Here is a 15074-nt window from a genome sequence, read left to right as displayed (position 1 = left end):
GGGAAGTGATATTTATTCATAAACTGCAAAATCTCCAGAAGATCACATCAGTTTACAGTTTCCCTTTCTTATATCGAAGCCGCGCTTGCGATTTGGTATATCTTGGAGTTTTCTTGGTGCTTTTGTCCTCGCTTTCTTCATTTTCATCCTTTTCGGTTCCTATAAAACCCACACAATACTATCACAAACCACCTTCTATCTGTAGGCTATTAGCGATGCTAACATAAATTGTGGGTCGATATTTAGCAAGTCTGTCGAGTAGCCTATTAGGGGCGTGGTACCTGTTAAATCCGGAGGCGGTTCCAAGAGACCATCCCTTTGACACTTGACATAAGATCTATATGATCTAGCTACACCATATCCCACGAGGGCGATCACTATAGTGACTAGGGCCATCAGCAATGGATGCTGAAATATGTTACCCTTGCACCCTGTCAACAACACGTAGAAATATTCTTACTGTGGGTTTCAGAGTGAACAAACAGTCGGCTATAACAATCACGACGCCAATAACGATCCCAATACCCGCTCCAAGCCAAGGTATTTTCGCATCTGCTTCCTTTTCTCGCAAAATTTCCCTCGCCGATCGGTTCAACGCTTCCACGATGTTAGCGTCTTCCGGTTTCAGCTTAAGAGCTAGTCTGTACGCTTCATAGGCTGCGATGTAATGCCCGGTGGCGTACTCGACTTCACCCTTTCGAAAAAACCCTTTGGGCCAGCTCGGATTGAGCCTAATCGCCACGTTGGCGTCTTCCAGAGCAAAATAATATTGCTGTTCTTTTAGAAACGCGTAAGATCTGTTACTGTACAGAGTGTAGTTGTCCGGGTCAAGTTTAATCGCGTGGGTATAATGTAAAATCGCTTCCGTAAATTTCGACTCTTTTACGGCGTTATTACCCAACTCTTTTAAGACGACGGGAGATGGCTAAAAATAGGATGATTGTAAAAATCGCAGTGTTGACGAATAATTGGATCGAGCACCTCTTCTGCTTGATCCATTTTTCATAAGTAAATATTTACTCTGTATTACCATAACCTCAAAATTTAAGGATGTCAATTTCTCTTCTTCTTTTTTTGGGATTGGCACTGCTACTTGGCAATTTGCCAGCACTATTTAGAACTGCCTCAGATAATCCAGACTGTTCTCCTGGTGAAGTTTACCTTTCAGACTTCTGTTTCTATTTAGGAGGCATATAAAGCTGCTGGGGAGATAGGCTCCGTTAGTAGGCAATCTCAGAGCACACAAAAACTACAGACAAACAGGCAAGACTGTCACATTCAAAAAAACAAACAATTTGCAGTACTATGGATCTTGGGACGGGCGTTCCTGGCCTAGGATAGACCATGGGACCAGGATCGTCGGATCTCAATTAACGGATTGTTTTGCGTGGTCTGTTGATTCGCGTCGTTTCAGGTTTACCAACGTCTTTAATGACGTATGAATGGCACCTTGTAGATGACCTTATTTAAATAAGTTCATGATTAAACTGCAATCGGCAATGGCGAACATTTTTTAGATAGCTCAAAAAGTTTGGAGCGACTACATTTTACAATAAAGCTTATCTTTTAGCATATTTCATTTCTGCTGTGTTTTGACGTCACGTCGGATTCACGCTTTCGGTTACACTTGTGTCATTACTGACGTTAAAACGTCAAAGTAGGGTGTGTGCGCTGGTACATTACTACATTGCAATTAAAAGCAGTACACAAAAAAATGAAGTATTTAACAGGACTGTGATGTAGAGGCTAATTATTACCAATAGCGAACGCAAATTAAAGTAAACCTTTGTGCGGTCCGTGTGGCATTGACGCTGAGCGAACTCATTTAGCCGCCGACATGAGTTTCTACTCAATGTTCAAAAAGAAAAAACACAGGGAAGAATACAACACGGCGGCGGTTATCGGAAAACCGACGAATGTTAATCACGACATTCACGTTACGGTAACCGAGGAGGGTGTGTTGGAAGGTCTGCCTTCGTCATGGGTGAGACAGATCGGAACTCAGATAACCAAAGCGGAACAAAATGAGAACCCTGAGGTAGTGAAAAAAGTTCTCCAGTATTACAATTTCTCCGTGAAGAAGCAAAATCACGCCGCACAAGAGATTAAACATATCTTTACCGAGAATGACATTGCAGAAGAGTCTAAGCAAATTGACTTGTATATGAAATCTAAAGACGCTCACAAGAGTAAAGACTCGAACCTGTCCGATGATTCCAGTGACTTTGAGAGGTAAGTGCGATAGAGTGGTTTTAAACGAGATGACGTGCGATACGCTTGCCTTTGTAGATCGCCTTTGAACCAAAACCCCACCCTGGACAACAATTTAATGCAAATCAAAAATCTCGCCAGGAGTGTCGACAACCTGGCGATCGACGTTGAGGAAATTGAATTCCGAAAGCCCAGCAACAGCGACGACGACATTTATTTAAGAAGATCTGGTTTAAGTGATGATGACTACATGAGACAGATCAGGGACATTTGCAATTCCGGGAACCCACTCGACTTTTACGAAAAAACATTGAAGGATCTAGGGTCGGGCGCTTCGGGGATGGTCTTCGCGGCTACGCGTCGTGGGACTGGCGAACTGGTAGCCATAAAGGACATAGACATGTCGAAACAAACTAAAAAAGACCTGTTGCTCAGCGAGATAAAAATTATGAAAAATTTCAAGCATAAAAACCTGGTCAATTTCCTGGACGCTTTTGTGGTGGACTACGACCATTTATGGGTCGTTATGGAGTTGCTCGACGGGGGCCCGCTGACCGACGTAGTTACAGAAACGGTGATGAAAGAAGGGCAGATAGCGGCTGTTTGCCATGAGGTATTTCTGTTAATAATCTCGTTCCATAGGTGTCTTGTAGTAATGTGATCATGGAGGGTGGTAATTTAATGAATCTTCAAGAATTGTTATTATTAAGTCTATTCTGTATGAATATAACTAAAACAAAATACATAGCTTTTTCTCTAACAGCAGCAAGTAGACCAGAGGATGGTTATAATATAGAGGAAGTTTCTTGCATAAAATACTGGGGCGTTATGATAGATAATCATCTCATGGGTACCACCTATTGAATTTTATCTTATAAGAGATTTTTTAAATAAAAAACTTGTTGTGATTGTTCCTAAAGCCTTTGTTGATTTTGTTGAGGGTGGCTCCTTTGCTAAGGCCTTAGATCTGCCAACTTGACTCGCTGGACATTGTGGGTGCCTTGAGTGGTATAACGTAAGGAAAAAAGCCCTGTAGAAAATTATTTAAACTTGCAGATAACAAATGTTCATGTAAACTTAGCGTATCGCTCCCTCTCCTGCATGAATTTAAGTGACTAGCAGATTTTGGAAATTAAATTTTTCGATTATTTTGATTGGCAGGTACTCCAAGCGATCAGTTACCTACACAATCGGGGCACCATCCACCGCGATATAAAGTCAGACAACGTGCTGCTTGGCATGGACGGCACGGTCAAGGTGACCGACTTTGGTTTCTGCGCCAACGTGGTCGGCAACGAGCAGCGCGAAACGATGGTCGGCACGCCGTACTGGATGGCCCCCGAGGTCGTGACGCGGCAAAAGTACGGCAAAAAGGTCGATATATGGTCGCTGGGAATCATGATCGTGGAAATGTTGGACGGAGAGCCGCCCTACCTACGCGAACCGCCCATACGCGCGTTATATCTGATCGCAGCGAACGGGCGGCCAAGGATTATGAGAGGGGACACGTGTTCGACGGCGTTGCAGCGCTTCATCGACCGTTGCTTGGAGGTGGACGTCGATAGGCGCGCAACGGCCGAGGAGCTGCTGCGCGACCAGTTCCTGGAAGGGAGGAGCGAACTGCGCAGCCTCACGCCGCTGATCAGGGCGGCGAAAAAGATCCTCCACAAGAATTGACGGTGTGATGGTGCGCACCCGCACTCTGGTCAGTAATTTTAAGGTTATGTCAACGAGTTCACCGCGTAATACTCTTGGGAGGGGGGATTCTTTTTTTTTGCGTGTATCGGGTTCGGTAGGTTGACCTAAAAGTGACGCGTAACGTTGGCGCTTACATCGAACCGAAGAAAAAAAAAACGACCGCGCTATATTAGTAAGTGGCTATGTACAGTCCGAATTATACCCAGTTGTAATGGTCATGCTGGTTTTCAAAGACATAAGTATATGGCAATATGTTGGAAATATAACTGCACGGGGGTCCACGGGAATCAGCTAAATTTTGAAAGTGGTGTGTCAGAAGAAAGTCTGAAAACCACTGACTTACACCTAGAAAGTGACAGAACATCCCTGCATCATTTATAGTTACACACGAAATCGCTAACTCCACGCAATTCAACCCACAAATAACGTCCAACGTTAATTTTAAGTTGGCAACAAAGAAACTACTACAAAAATTAACAAGTGTATGCATTAAACAGCTGAAGGTTATGCAACTTTTCTAGTCGTATTGTGAAAATCGGGTTTTACAAATGACAGGTTCCTAATTGATAGTGATATTGAAAATATTAATTGAATTTCACATAAAAAATGAATTACTCTTCGACACACTTTTTTTTTCAAAATTTTGTTGTCACCGTCTTTAGGAATATATTAAACAAATATAAACAAAAATGACGTCATCATAAATAGGTATAATTCCGACTTTAGCAGGAGCGCTACATTTTTGTGTACAGCCCAACAGATTTATTTATTCTGTGTGTGAAAAACTATCGGATGTCCTCTAAAATGTGTTTCAAGGAACGTGACTAACATCGCATTGTCAGAATTTAAATAAAACTTTTAGGTACTTGTATACAAATAAAAGTAGACGACCCCTGCGTTATCGGGTCCATTTTTGCATTTTAATGTTCTACTTAATCGAAGACTGAACGAGACAATTTATCAATATCCGGAGGTTTGTATTTTAGAGATTTTTACAAATCGTTTTACAGTTTTTAATTTCCGCCCCGAAGGGGCGGCCTGTTTTGTTGTATATATTTATGTATCAAATCCGGAGACAGCCATTGTAACGTTTTTTCAAATATATATCAGTTGAAATTTTCGTAGTTCTGTTTCTCTCCGTGTCCGCCCCAAATTAGTTCAAATGGCCCACCGTGGCGCGTGACGAGCAGGCGCGAAAAAAAAGGCCCCAATTTTGCAAAAACAGTGTTTAATTTGATTCCGATCGATTAACTTAAACATTAATAAGGCTTCTCTCTTTTTTTTTTATAAATATATTTACAGGATCTCTATGTACACGCTTCTCGTCGATAACAAAATTGATCAATTTACATTTTAAAAAAAGTTTCAAGCCCACGGGTCGTACAAAAAATCAACAGCGATTGGGGGGTGGTCGAAAAAACCTAACCATAACAACTTTATACAACAATCTGGGGGGAGGGGGCGCCTCTCTGCTAAATTACAGAATATACAGTGTTGCCTAGTTTATACACGTTTAGGTTTCGCCTAAACCTAAGTGGTGTTTGCGGCAGTGTGGGCGGGCAGCGACCGCGTCGCCGCCCTTCACTCCTCGCGGATGGCGAGCCGACCGACCCGCCTGGTAAGCGTATTTCTGATATGACCTTTAACCTTTGGTGCCTCGCCTATCCTCGTCTCACGTCAATCGCTTTCCGACAAGATTTTTTTGCGTTTCTTCGCCTGTTTCGGCTTCACGATCTCTTCTTCCTGAAAGCAGTAATACGACGTCTACATGGCATATGGATACGATCGGTACGAATACTTTATTAATGTTACTATCACAGGTGATTTACATACGTCAAACAAAATGGAATAAAATAACATATACTTTAAACGCACCTGGTACATTATAATTCAAATACAAATATTCATCAAAAGATAAATCTCGAAAGGCTTTTCGTTGTAATCTGAACAAGATCGCATATAGGAGGTGTGAATGAAAAAGTGCAAAATATGCAGTCCTCAACACACCAGGAGAGACATTTTCGGTGAAGCGTCGACACAAATACAAATTTTTGGTCAGTTTCTGAGCAACAAAATCTATATGGCACTGAAGTTTTGGGTCAATGTAGATGCCAAGAAATCTGGTATTTATTTTATTAAAATTAACTGAACGTGAATTTCGCATTATTTAAAACTAATTTATTTGCCCTAAGCCAGTGTTCGGCCTTTTCCTGTGCGATCCTGGAACTCTCTAACTTGTCTCCTAATGAATCCACAGTGGTGTCAGTAAAAAGTGTGTAAATGGATCCACAAGGGGAAGGTCATTTATATATATTAAAAACAATATGGGGCCCAAAATTGAGCCTTGGGGCACTCCAATGTTCACCTCACTCTTCGCTGATGTCACTCCAGAGTACTTAATGTTAAGGTAAGATTGCATCAAACTATGACTGCTATTTGAAAAATTATAAGGCTTCAACTTGCGCAGAAGAAATGCATGATCGACACAGTTGAAGGCTTTAGCGAGATCACAAAATAATACAGTGTTATATTGCCAATTCTGGAATGCATCTGTAATGTCTGAAACTAAATTGAGAACGCCTGAAACTGTTCTTATTTTATTTTATTTTTATTATTTATTTTATTTATTAATTTCTTCTAAAACCAAACTGATAATAAATATTGAACTAATTGTTTAGCTATACATTTCTCTACAATCTTTGAAACAATTGGAAGTAGATATATAGGTCGATGATTTTCAACATCAGGGTTACCTTTTTTAAATACTGTTATTACTAGAGGTTTTTTTTTAAAATGTCTGGAAAAGTGTTGGCTTAAATTTATAAGTTTTGCCTTTATTAACCGCGTGGTTATACCAAATACGTCTCAACAATTTTAATTTTGAGGTTATTTATGACTTCATTAAAACTAAGTTCAGGAAGCGTAAAATGAGATGATGGTTCAATTTTATCCAAATACGAAATGGGATTTATATTGGACGCAGTACAGCGGTTATGATATCTGATGAGGGCTTTCCTATACGGATTGCTCTATTTTTATTTATAACATCCCACATGCATTCGGTGTTGTTAGTTGATGAACATATCAAATTATCATTGGCTTCGATCTTAGCCTTACTTATTGTAGCTTGATACAGCTTTTTAGATTCTTTGTATTGATGTTTAAAGAGAATATTACTGCTGTATTGCCTGAACAATTCGGAAAGTAGCGAAAGTTGTCTCTTAGCCCGCAAATTGTCACTGAAACAATTAAAATTATTAGAGTGGTCACAACATACATTTTCTCTGGAAATGATCGAATATAAGCAGATCCCAAGACATTCAAAAAATTACTAATATTTGTTCAGCGATCTGACCCTTATGATCAGAGATCGCCAGATCTAATACACTGATAAGCTGAAATTTTAACTCAGTACTTATGAAAATATTCACCCTTTGTTTTAGACCAAAGCTAGCTAAAAAATCAGTAAGTCAAAGTGTGTTTGTTTCGTTGGTGTTAAAATGCACATTAAAGCCTCCTGCCATTATAAGGTTCTTTCTGCAGTCAAGAGAATTCAAAATTTTGCCTATTGCTTCCAAACAGGCGTCAAACTGGCAAAACGGCAAAATTCAAAACATTTTTCAATATTCTAGTTAACTTCGAAGTTCATAGCAATTGCCTTCAGATCACTCTTAACAAAAATAAATGTTCTTTCATCTGTAACTACGATTGGAAGTACCGCCGTCAAAGTTTTTAAGGAACTTTTTGCACTTGTAATGGAATTTCTGTCATTTTATTGGTAATAACCGAATTTTCCTGATCTTATTTTGAATTTAACTTTTTTAGCTTTGGCGCGTTCTTTTTCATTCACGTTGCATTAAAAGATTAGATAATATATGGGTTATATCGTTATTTAAAAGAAAAAAATGCATTTGTTCCAATGTAAAATATGTTTGATGAAGGATTAAGAGGCAGATGAGCACTCGACGTGAATCACAATCACACCCTGAACGTCGAACTTTATCGGAAAACAAGGGAGAACGTTATTTCTCATCGAGGACGCGTGCTTCAAATAAGGGACAAAGTAAAACAGAGCAAAAATATGAGGTCGAGTAAAATGTCGAGATATAGGAGTAGTTTAAAGTGAGAGTAGTTCGAATGCGCCCACTAACCTCGCTACTCTCGTCCGACGTGTCGGTCAGGTCCCTGATTTGACGTTTCGAAGCCGCCGTAGCCGTCGCGGCGGACGTCGCCGTCGCGGTCGCCTGCTTCGCGGCCGCCGGCTTGCGACCCCTGCCCTGCATCCGGCTTTTGGTCGCGCTGATCTCCTCCTCTTCCTCCATCAAGGCGAACAGGTCGCCGAATTGCTTTCTTTGGCTGTCATTGCTGCGTAAAGGTGCGCTCGTTCAAGGTCGAGGTCGAATAGGCGTGGCGCATCGCTTACCTGTTATTCTGGGCGACGCTGAGCGCCCTCTGCATCGAGTCGAGCGTATAGATCGCCATGCAGTCGTGCTTCTCACATATGATCCTCAGCTTCTCGAGGTGACCGAGCACTTGGTCGGCACTGGGCACTGTCGTGCTTAGCACTTTATTACCTTGAAGGAAAATAATAATATTTATTTTCCCGAAGACAACTACAAAATTGTATAGGGATAGTCAAGACGTCGTCTAGACTATAAAACGTTTTGGATAACACAAAATATTTTTAACCGCTTTTTAAATAGACAAGGTTTTAAACTTTTGTCTCTTATCTCCAAAGGCAGATTGTTAAAAATAGGACACCCAAATAATCAGATGACCTCGAAGTGATCGACAGCCTACAGTAGGGAACACGCACCTTACTGCTCCGTTCTGTACGCTTAGAATGTATTTCAACTTCTTAGTATACTTTTTCAAAGAAACTTCCACAGGCTACTGTAATGCTTTTTATAAAACTTCTGGATTCCTCCTGCGTCGGTTTTTGTTGACTCGAACTAGCTAACGTTTCGCCAAACATCCTTTTAGCTTCTTCAGAGCTTGACTGAAACTGGCTCGCATTTTACTCTGTACCTGCTTATATATTGTTTGAGGGGGACGGTGCTACAGAGGGTCATAAACACCGTCTCAAATGACTGATTCCCATAACGTCGCATAGTACAAATTAAGCAACTGTTGCCTGGTTAAAATGTCACGAAGATTTATAAAAAGAGAATTTACATTATTTAGAGTTGAAATAAGAATATCACAATGAGACTTCCAGTTTAAACATTCATCCAAAATCAATCCTCGAAATTAAAGTCATCGCCTAAGCAGATATTAACATTATGACATTATTTCTGATAACTATGAAACCTTATAGTTTGGGTTTTATTTGCATTGAAATAAATATTAGTTTTTCCAAACCATGTCGAGTACCCCGCAGCACTTCTCTGAGAGGTCATCGTCATTTACATATAATATGAACAGTACAGGGCGTAAAACTGGACCTTGAGGGACTATGCGTTGACTACTTAAGGGATATAAATTGAGAACGATCTTCTAAAACACTATTGATCCCGTCTTATACCCGAAGCGCGCAGAACTTTCCCAAGTTCCTTTAAATCAACACAGTCAAACGCCCGACTTAGGCCGCAAGATCACTTAAATTCACCCCCACCATCACTCGCCCTTACCCGCGGTCCGTTTCCGCTTGTTCGGCGACGTCGACGGGTACCTGGTGCTCAGCAACGAGGAGATGAGCTCCGCCACCTTGTCGATGTATTCGTCGCACCAATACTTGATCACCGTGAACACGAACGGGTCGCCGTTGTCGCAAATGTCGCGCGAGAACAGGCACTTAATGTAGTCGGCGTTCGGTTTCTCCTGTTTCAGCATCAGCATGATAGCGGTTATCGCTTCCGAGTGCTGCTCGCAGTCGAGCTCGGTGATAAGCGGCAGCACCGTGTCGATGGTGAAGTCGTGCGCGTTGATCAGCTGCCAGAAAAAGAACTGCTCGATGCTCTCCCACGAAAGCGTCGCCTTGAGCAGAGCCTGCAGGTTCTCCGTTTTGAACATCACCAGGTGACCTTGAAGTACCTGCGATCGAAAACTCATTCACCCACCATTCGTCGATAACTAAGGGCTATCGCGACGGTAGTTCAAATAAATAATGTAATAAATTTAACAGTAGTCGTTTAAAGCGACAAACGAACATAATAATTTCAATGAATTTCAATCATAAGGACTACCGCACCTATGAGTACGGGTATAGAACTAAAATATATCAAATTAATTGGAAATACGCAAAGATATCATTTTACGATTCCACTTGTGTTCTAAGGAATTGTTGAAAATCATTGTGAGTTTGGTAACGGTGAATGGAATTCACTTTGGTTTATTTTGAGGTGAGGCAGTATTAAGGATGTCAGATCAATTTGCACTTCCATACTCTAACGTCACAACACACGGATTGAAATCTCGGCAGTAGTTCATACGTACAGTGTAACATTTGTCAGGAGGAATAAATCGAAGTGTTAGGGTGTTGAAGCTGCGATTCCACACTCTATGTTAGCAGATTATATATAAAAAAGGATTTAACTAAAATTATTAATAATTTCTTATTTCTCCATCAAATACTTAAAATCAAATATTAAAAAGAAACGCAGCTTAAGATGGTTTGTGCTTTAAACGCTTTGGTGAATAAATTAATATTGCATAATAATAATATTGTGCCGTCAAAACAGTTAACATTGCAACACCGCCAAAGGTTTTAAGCTAACCAATAAGAACTTGAGACGGATAAAACCAACTCATGGACACCCAGATTCGCAACACGAAATAAGTCGAAATATCCGTCAACTACGGCACATATTCGATTCCGATCTCGGCAGCAGTTCAAACAAACCGTCCCCACTTTCGTGTTTCCCCCATTAGCACCCGTGAAACGAAATAAATTAAAAGTTACGTCAACTTTGGCAGTAGTTCAAACGAACCGTCCCCCCACTTTCGTGTTCGCCCCCCATAAAATAAATAGAAATTGAAGTCAGCTTTGGCACACGGCCGATTCGAATCACGGCAGTAGTTTAAACGAACCGTCCCCGCTTGAACGACGCTCTTTTTACCTTTCCGACTAGGGTCTGCAGTTGGCGCGCGTCGATCGCCGAAATGATCACCCTGAGCGTCTGCGCATTGTTCACCATCTGCTGCTTGAAGTCGCGGTAGATGTCCGGCACGATCCACATCATCAGCTTCGTGTCGGTCACGTGACACGCGTACAGGTCGTCGTACAGGCACGCGTCCAGCTTCTTCTCGATGCACTGGCAATAGTCTTTGTACAGGGCGATTTTCAGGGCGCTCGCTTTCGTGTTGTCGTCGCGTTTGTTCTCTGTCCTAATTTGCACTTTGAGGAAATATAAAATGAGGTAACCGAGAGTGGGCAGGTGGGGGTGCATGTCGGCGAGGAGGCGCATTAGCGCTTCTCTACCCGGGTCGTCCTTGGCCGACGCGTACGCCCGCTTCAGCACGACGAACAACGGCGACCGCACGCTCTCCGACAAGTAGTCCTGCGTAGGTACCTCGGGGTACACCCGTTCACTTTTCACGTCGTCGTGGACGCACGCGACGAACGAACGCGCCACCGCGCCCAACGTTTCATCGTCCTCGTCGTCCACGTTCAGGCCGGTCACCTCGTCTACGAACTTTTCCGCCAAGTCGGACCTCTTCGCCGGGTCCGTTTCGTGGTGGAGCTTGGCGAGGAGCTCGCCGAGGTGGCCCTCGATCAGGCTGTCGTCGCTCTTGTCCCCTTTCTCCTTCAGACGTACCTTGGAGAGGGGAATGTCATCGTCGTCTGTGTCTTCCTCGAGGGTGGTGATCTGGAGGGCGGGTTCCTCTTCGTCGTCGCTGAACGCGGGCTCGCCGTCCAACAAGTGATTGTTGAGCGACAGGCCGACGGTCTCGTCTTCGAATTTGGGCGGGGCGAAGTCGTCCCGCGAAGTCGACGATTCGGTTTGCGCGTTGCAAAACTCCTTGAAAGTGTCCTTCACCATATTGCGCAGCTCGCGGTCGAGCTTCGAGTTATCGAACAGCGGCAACAGGCTGGGCAACACGCGTTTGTCAAGGATCTGACGTAGCGAGGTGAATATGCCGGCGCGCACGCGCTCCGTCAACGGCGGATAAAAGTTGGGTATGATGCGGCAGAGGAAGTCGAGCAACGTCGCGGTCACCACCGGATGGGAGCGCATCGAATGGTGCATCACCAGGATAGCCGGCTCGATGTTCATGATGTTGTCTTTGTCTTGGTCGAAGAACAGCCAATCATAGAAGAGGGCTAGTTTGGCGTTAGAAACAGCGACCGTCGAAGTACAAGTGGTCAGCAGCCAGCCGATGACCGCCCATCGTGGTATTATGTCCGAGCAGAGGAGCTCGTTGGTCGGATGGATTACACCGACGATGAACCTGATGAAGATTTTTTTCCACTTTTACTTTTTCAATGAAAACCGAGAGAACAGTTTTCAATACTCCCTCATATACAGGATGGTCCGAATCATAATGACAAAACTTTAACAGCATAAAAAGTTCCTATAAATTTATTAAGTTTTGTGTGTTTAGTTTGTTGTCCAGTGACAATAATAAATACCTGCCAAAGAAGAGATTTAAAAAAAATCTAAAACTGAAAGTGGAGTTACTTTGCTGTATCCATTTTTATTTTTAATGTGCACAAAATCGTCGGTCCTTCGCAAACAAACGGCACATCTACGCGTTCCGTTTTAGTAAATACGTATTTTCTAATAATGCGCCTTTTTTTTTTGTTTCGAAAGTTTGACGCAAAGGAGCGTCACGCTTCATAGCCAAGGATACGCCAAATAATCCTAACTTTCACGCCGATGATGAACGTTTTTTTTCCAACCTTCACTTTTTAAATAAACGTTCAGGATTAACTATTGCTCCACGAAAACCGAGAGAACAACAGTTTTCAATACTCCCTCATATACAGGGTGGTCCCAATAATAACGACAAAACTTTAACAGCGTATTTGGCAGATAAAAGTGAGTAAAAAAGTTCCTATAAACTTCAAAAAGCTTCAAAATCTTGCTCTCAAACGTGATATGTATTGCCACCTGGTAAAAAGAAATGTGTAACATAGATAAAATTGTTGTTTTTTTAAACAGTGGCGTTCGTGAGACCGTTTTAATTCATTTAAATATTAAAAAAAGTACGCCATATAGGTGCACACATACAGACCTTCGTTTTTGTCGAAAACAGTTCGTTTTAGCGAAAAAACTGAGACCATTTTTATTTACAATTAAATCAAGGTATCTAAAATTATCAACTTTTACCTACGCTATAAATTTGTTTTCAAATCTAGAAGAGATTAAAAAAAAAATCAAAAACTGATGCTGGGGTTACTTTATACTTTGTATAATGTTAGAAGAATTATTAAAAACCTAAATAATAAAAATGCATTTGAGATGTTGAGTGCCTGTGTATTTGACGAGTATTTACTAATTCACATTCATTCTTATAGAAGCAATTTTAGTTTTTATGAAAAAAAAACATTATTTTTAAATTCTTGCGAGGGTGTTCACCTAACTAACCAACCGCCATCCTTATCTCTATTTGCAATGGTAATCCGCGTTTAGAAACACTTTCCAATAAAAAACAACATCAACATTCCTGTTGAATTATTTTATTACCATCTTGCAATTTTCTATTACTTATTTCTCTTAAATTAAATATGCCTTATCATAAAAACATCATGGTTGGAGCTTGTCTGTCTCGTGACATCACTAAGAAACCCAATAACCACTATATGCAATTTTAATAAAAAGTATCTGGTTACTCATCAATTAGCTTTGTAAATATTAACAATTAACTTGAATAAACACTCAGCTTAACATTACCTGATGATGTCGCAGCGTAACGATTGGGATTCGGGCGTGGCGAGGTACTGCCGCTGGAACCAGTCCTGGTAACGTTTGTGGTTCCCAAATCGTACCTGGGCAGTAAGAAAAACGAGTTTCCGTTCCATTTCGGGGGTCAGTCGCGATTGGAGAAACCTCCGCGACGTTCGGTTTTGGAGCAATTGGAGGATACCTTCAAAAAATTACTGAATCACGAAATTCCGCAAGACATTATCACGCTGTGGCGCTATCTAATTGGAATTACCCGTAAATGTGGGGCTCAAAGACTTGGGCGTTACCAGCATATCCTTCCACAGCAGTTCGAATTCCGGTATCCTTGCAACATTCTGCAACAACCTAACCAAATCACGACCGATAACTAAACACTCCTGAAAATGTTCCCGCATAATGCTAACTAAAAACGTCACTTCTTTTTGTCTTAAATTGGCTAAGTAAGGCGCGTGATGGTCTTCGATTAACCTCAAGTACGTGTAAACAACGGAAGCGATCAGAATAGGGATTTTTTCCAACCAAGTCCTATAGTCAATGAAAATATCGAGCAGCGACTCGATCAAACTAATATTCTTTGGACTAATATCACCGCCGGCTGCGCACCGCATCAGGTTCCAGCACAAATTTTCCACATTGTTCACGGCGTTCTTAATCATCTCCCGAAGCAGCCACAACAGCTGTTGTTTCACCACGTCGCTGAACCTCAGATATCTGTCCAAAACTAGCTGCGATAAATAAGTCACGATATGTCCGAAACCGTCCCTCGTAATTAAGGTTAAATCGCGATAACTTTTCGAGGCGTTGTGGGGTTCCGTCAAAATTGACACCAACAAACCAAAGGACACTTCTTCGTAACCTTTCTCCTTGAGCAGGGCCTTGTTGAGGGCCTCGTGGGCATCCTTGTCGCTCAAACCGCCGACCACGCTTTGCAAGAACTGGTAACTCCGTAAAAGTTTCTACAAAACGAGTCAAAATTGAATTAGCCGCCACTCGACAAAGTGACAGCGTCAAATACAAATAAAAGAAGTTGACAGGGCGAATATCGTAATGGCGGCCGAGGCAGCAGCACTTGGTAATAATGCGATTTAAATTCATTTACCTCTTCTACATCGTCTTTATTTTCCACCGGGGACGTTATGAAAAGCTTATAAGCCCCCGTCGACTTGGTTTCCATGTTGCAGGGCGTACGCTAACGGCCGTTATAATTTTTTCACTGTTGACAAGTATAGGAGGGTTTGCATCGTCCCATCCTCGGAAAATGTTTGTGAAAATCAAGCGCGCGTTGGTATATACGTACGTGCGGTTTACGGAAACGCC

At 41.9% G+C, this 15074-nt stretch overlaps 3 protein-coding genes across 3 annotated transcripts; 1 reads left to right on the top strand and 2 right to left on the bottom strand.

The window, feature by feature from the left end:
• Positions 1-21: 21 nt before the first annotated feature.
• On the bottom strand, positions 22-1294 carry LOC132701882 (uncharacterized). The gene is made up of 4 exons (XM_060670135.1): positions 982-1294; positions 461-925; positions 282-408; positions 22-159 (listed from the first exon to the last, which is right to left on the bottom strand). The coding sequence occupies exons 1-4, from the start codon at positions 997-999 to the stop codon at positions 53-55; spliced, it is 717 nt and encodes a 238-aa protein (XP_060526118.1). The 5' UTR covers positions 1000-1294; the 3' UTR covers positions 22-52.
• Positions 1295-1657: 363 nt separating this feature from the next.
• Positions 1658-5023, top strand: LOC132702480 (serine/threonine-protein kinase PAK 1). Its single transcript, XM_060671110.1, has 3 exons — positions 1658-2232; positions 2290-2824; positions 3373-5023. The coding sequence occupies exons 1-3, from the start codon at positions 1838-1840 to the stop codon at positions 3886-3888; spliced, it is 1446 nt and encodes a 481-aa protein (XP_060527093.1). The 5' UTR covers positions 1658-1837; the 3' UTR covers positions 3889-5023.
• A 97-nt stretch (positions 5024-5120) lies between these two features.
• On the bottom strand, positions 5121-15001 carry LOC132702335 (integrator complex subunit 3 homolog). The gene is made up of 8 exons (XM_060670911.1): positions 14857-15001; positions 14011-14713; positions 13746-13938; positions 10968-12300; positions 9540-9942; positions 8333-8483; positions 8061-8274; positions 5121-5652 (listed from the first exon to the last, which is right to left on the bottom strand). Exons 1-8 carry the CDS (start codon positions 14929-14931, stop codon positions 5587-5589), a joined length of 3138 nt encoding a protein of 1045 aa, XP_060526894.1. The 5' UTR covers positions 14932-15001; the 3' UTR covers positions 5121-5586.
• Positions 15002-15074: the final 73 nt, after the last annotated feature.

The sequence above is a fragment of the Cylas formicarius genome, unplaced genomic scaffold, assembly GCF_029955315.1.
Source record: "Cylas formicarius isolate icCylForm1 unplaced genomic scaffold, icCylForm1.1 PGA_scaffold_5__7_contigs__length_24384050, whole genome shotgun sequence".
Classification (NCBI taxonomy): domain Eukaryota; kingdom Metazoa; phylum Arthropoda; class Insecta; order Coleoptera; family Brentidae; genus Cylas; species Cylas formicarius.
This window is presented reverse-complemented; position numbering and strand designations above follow the sequence as displayed.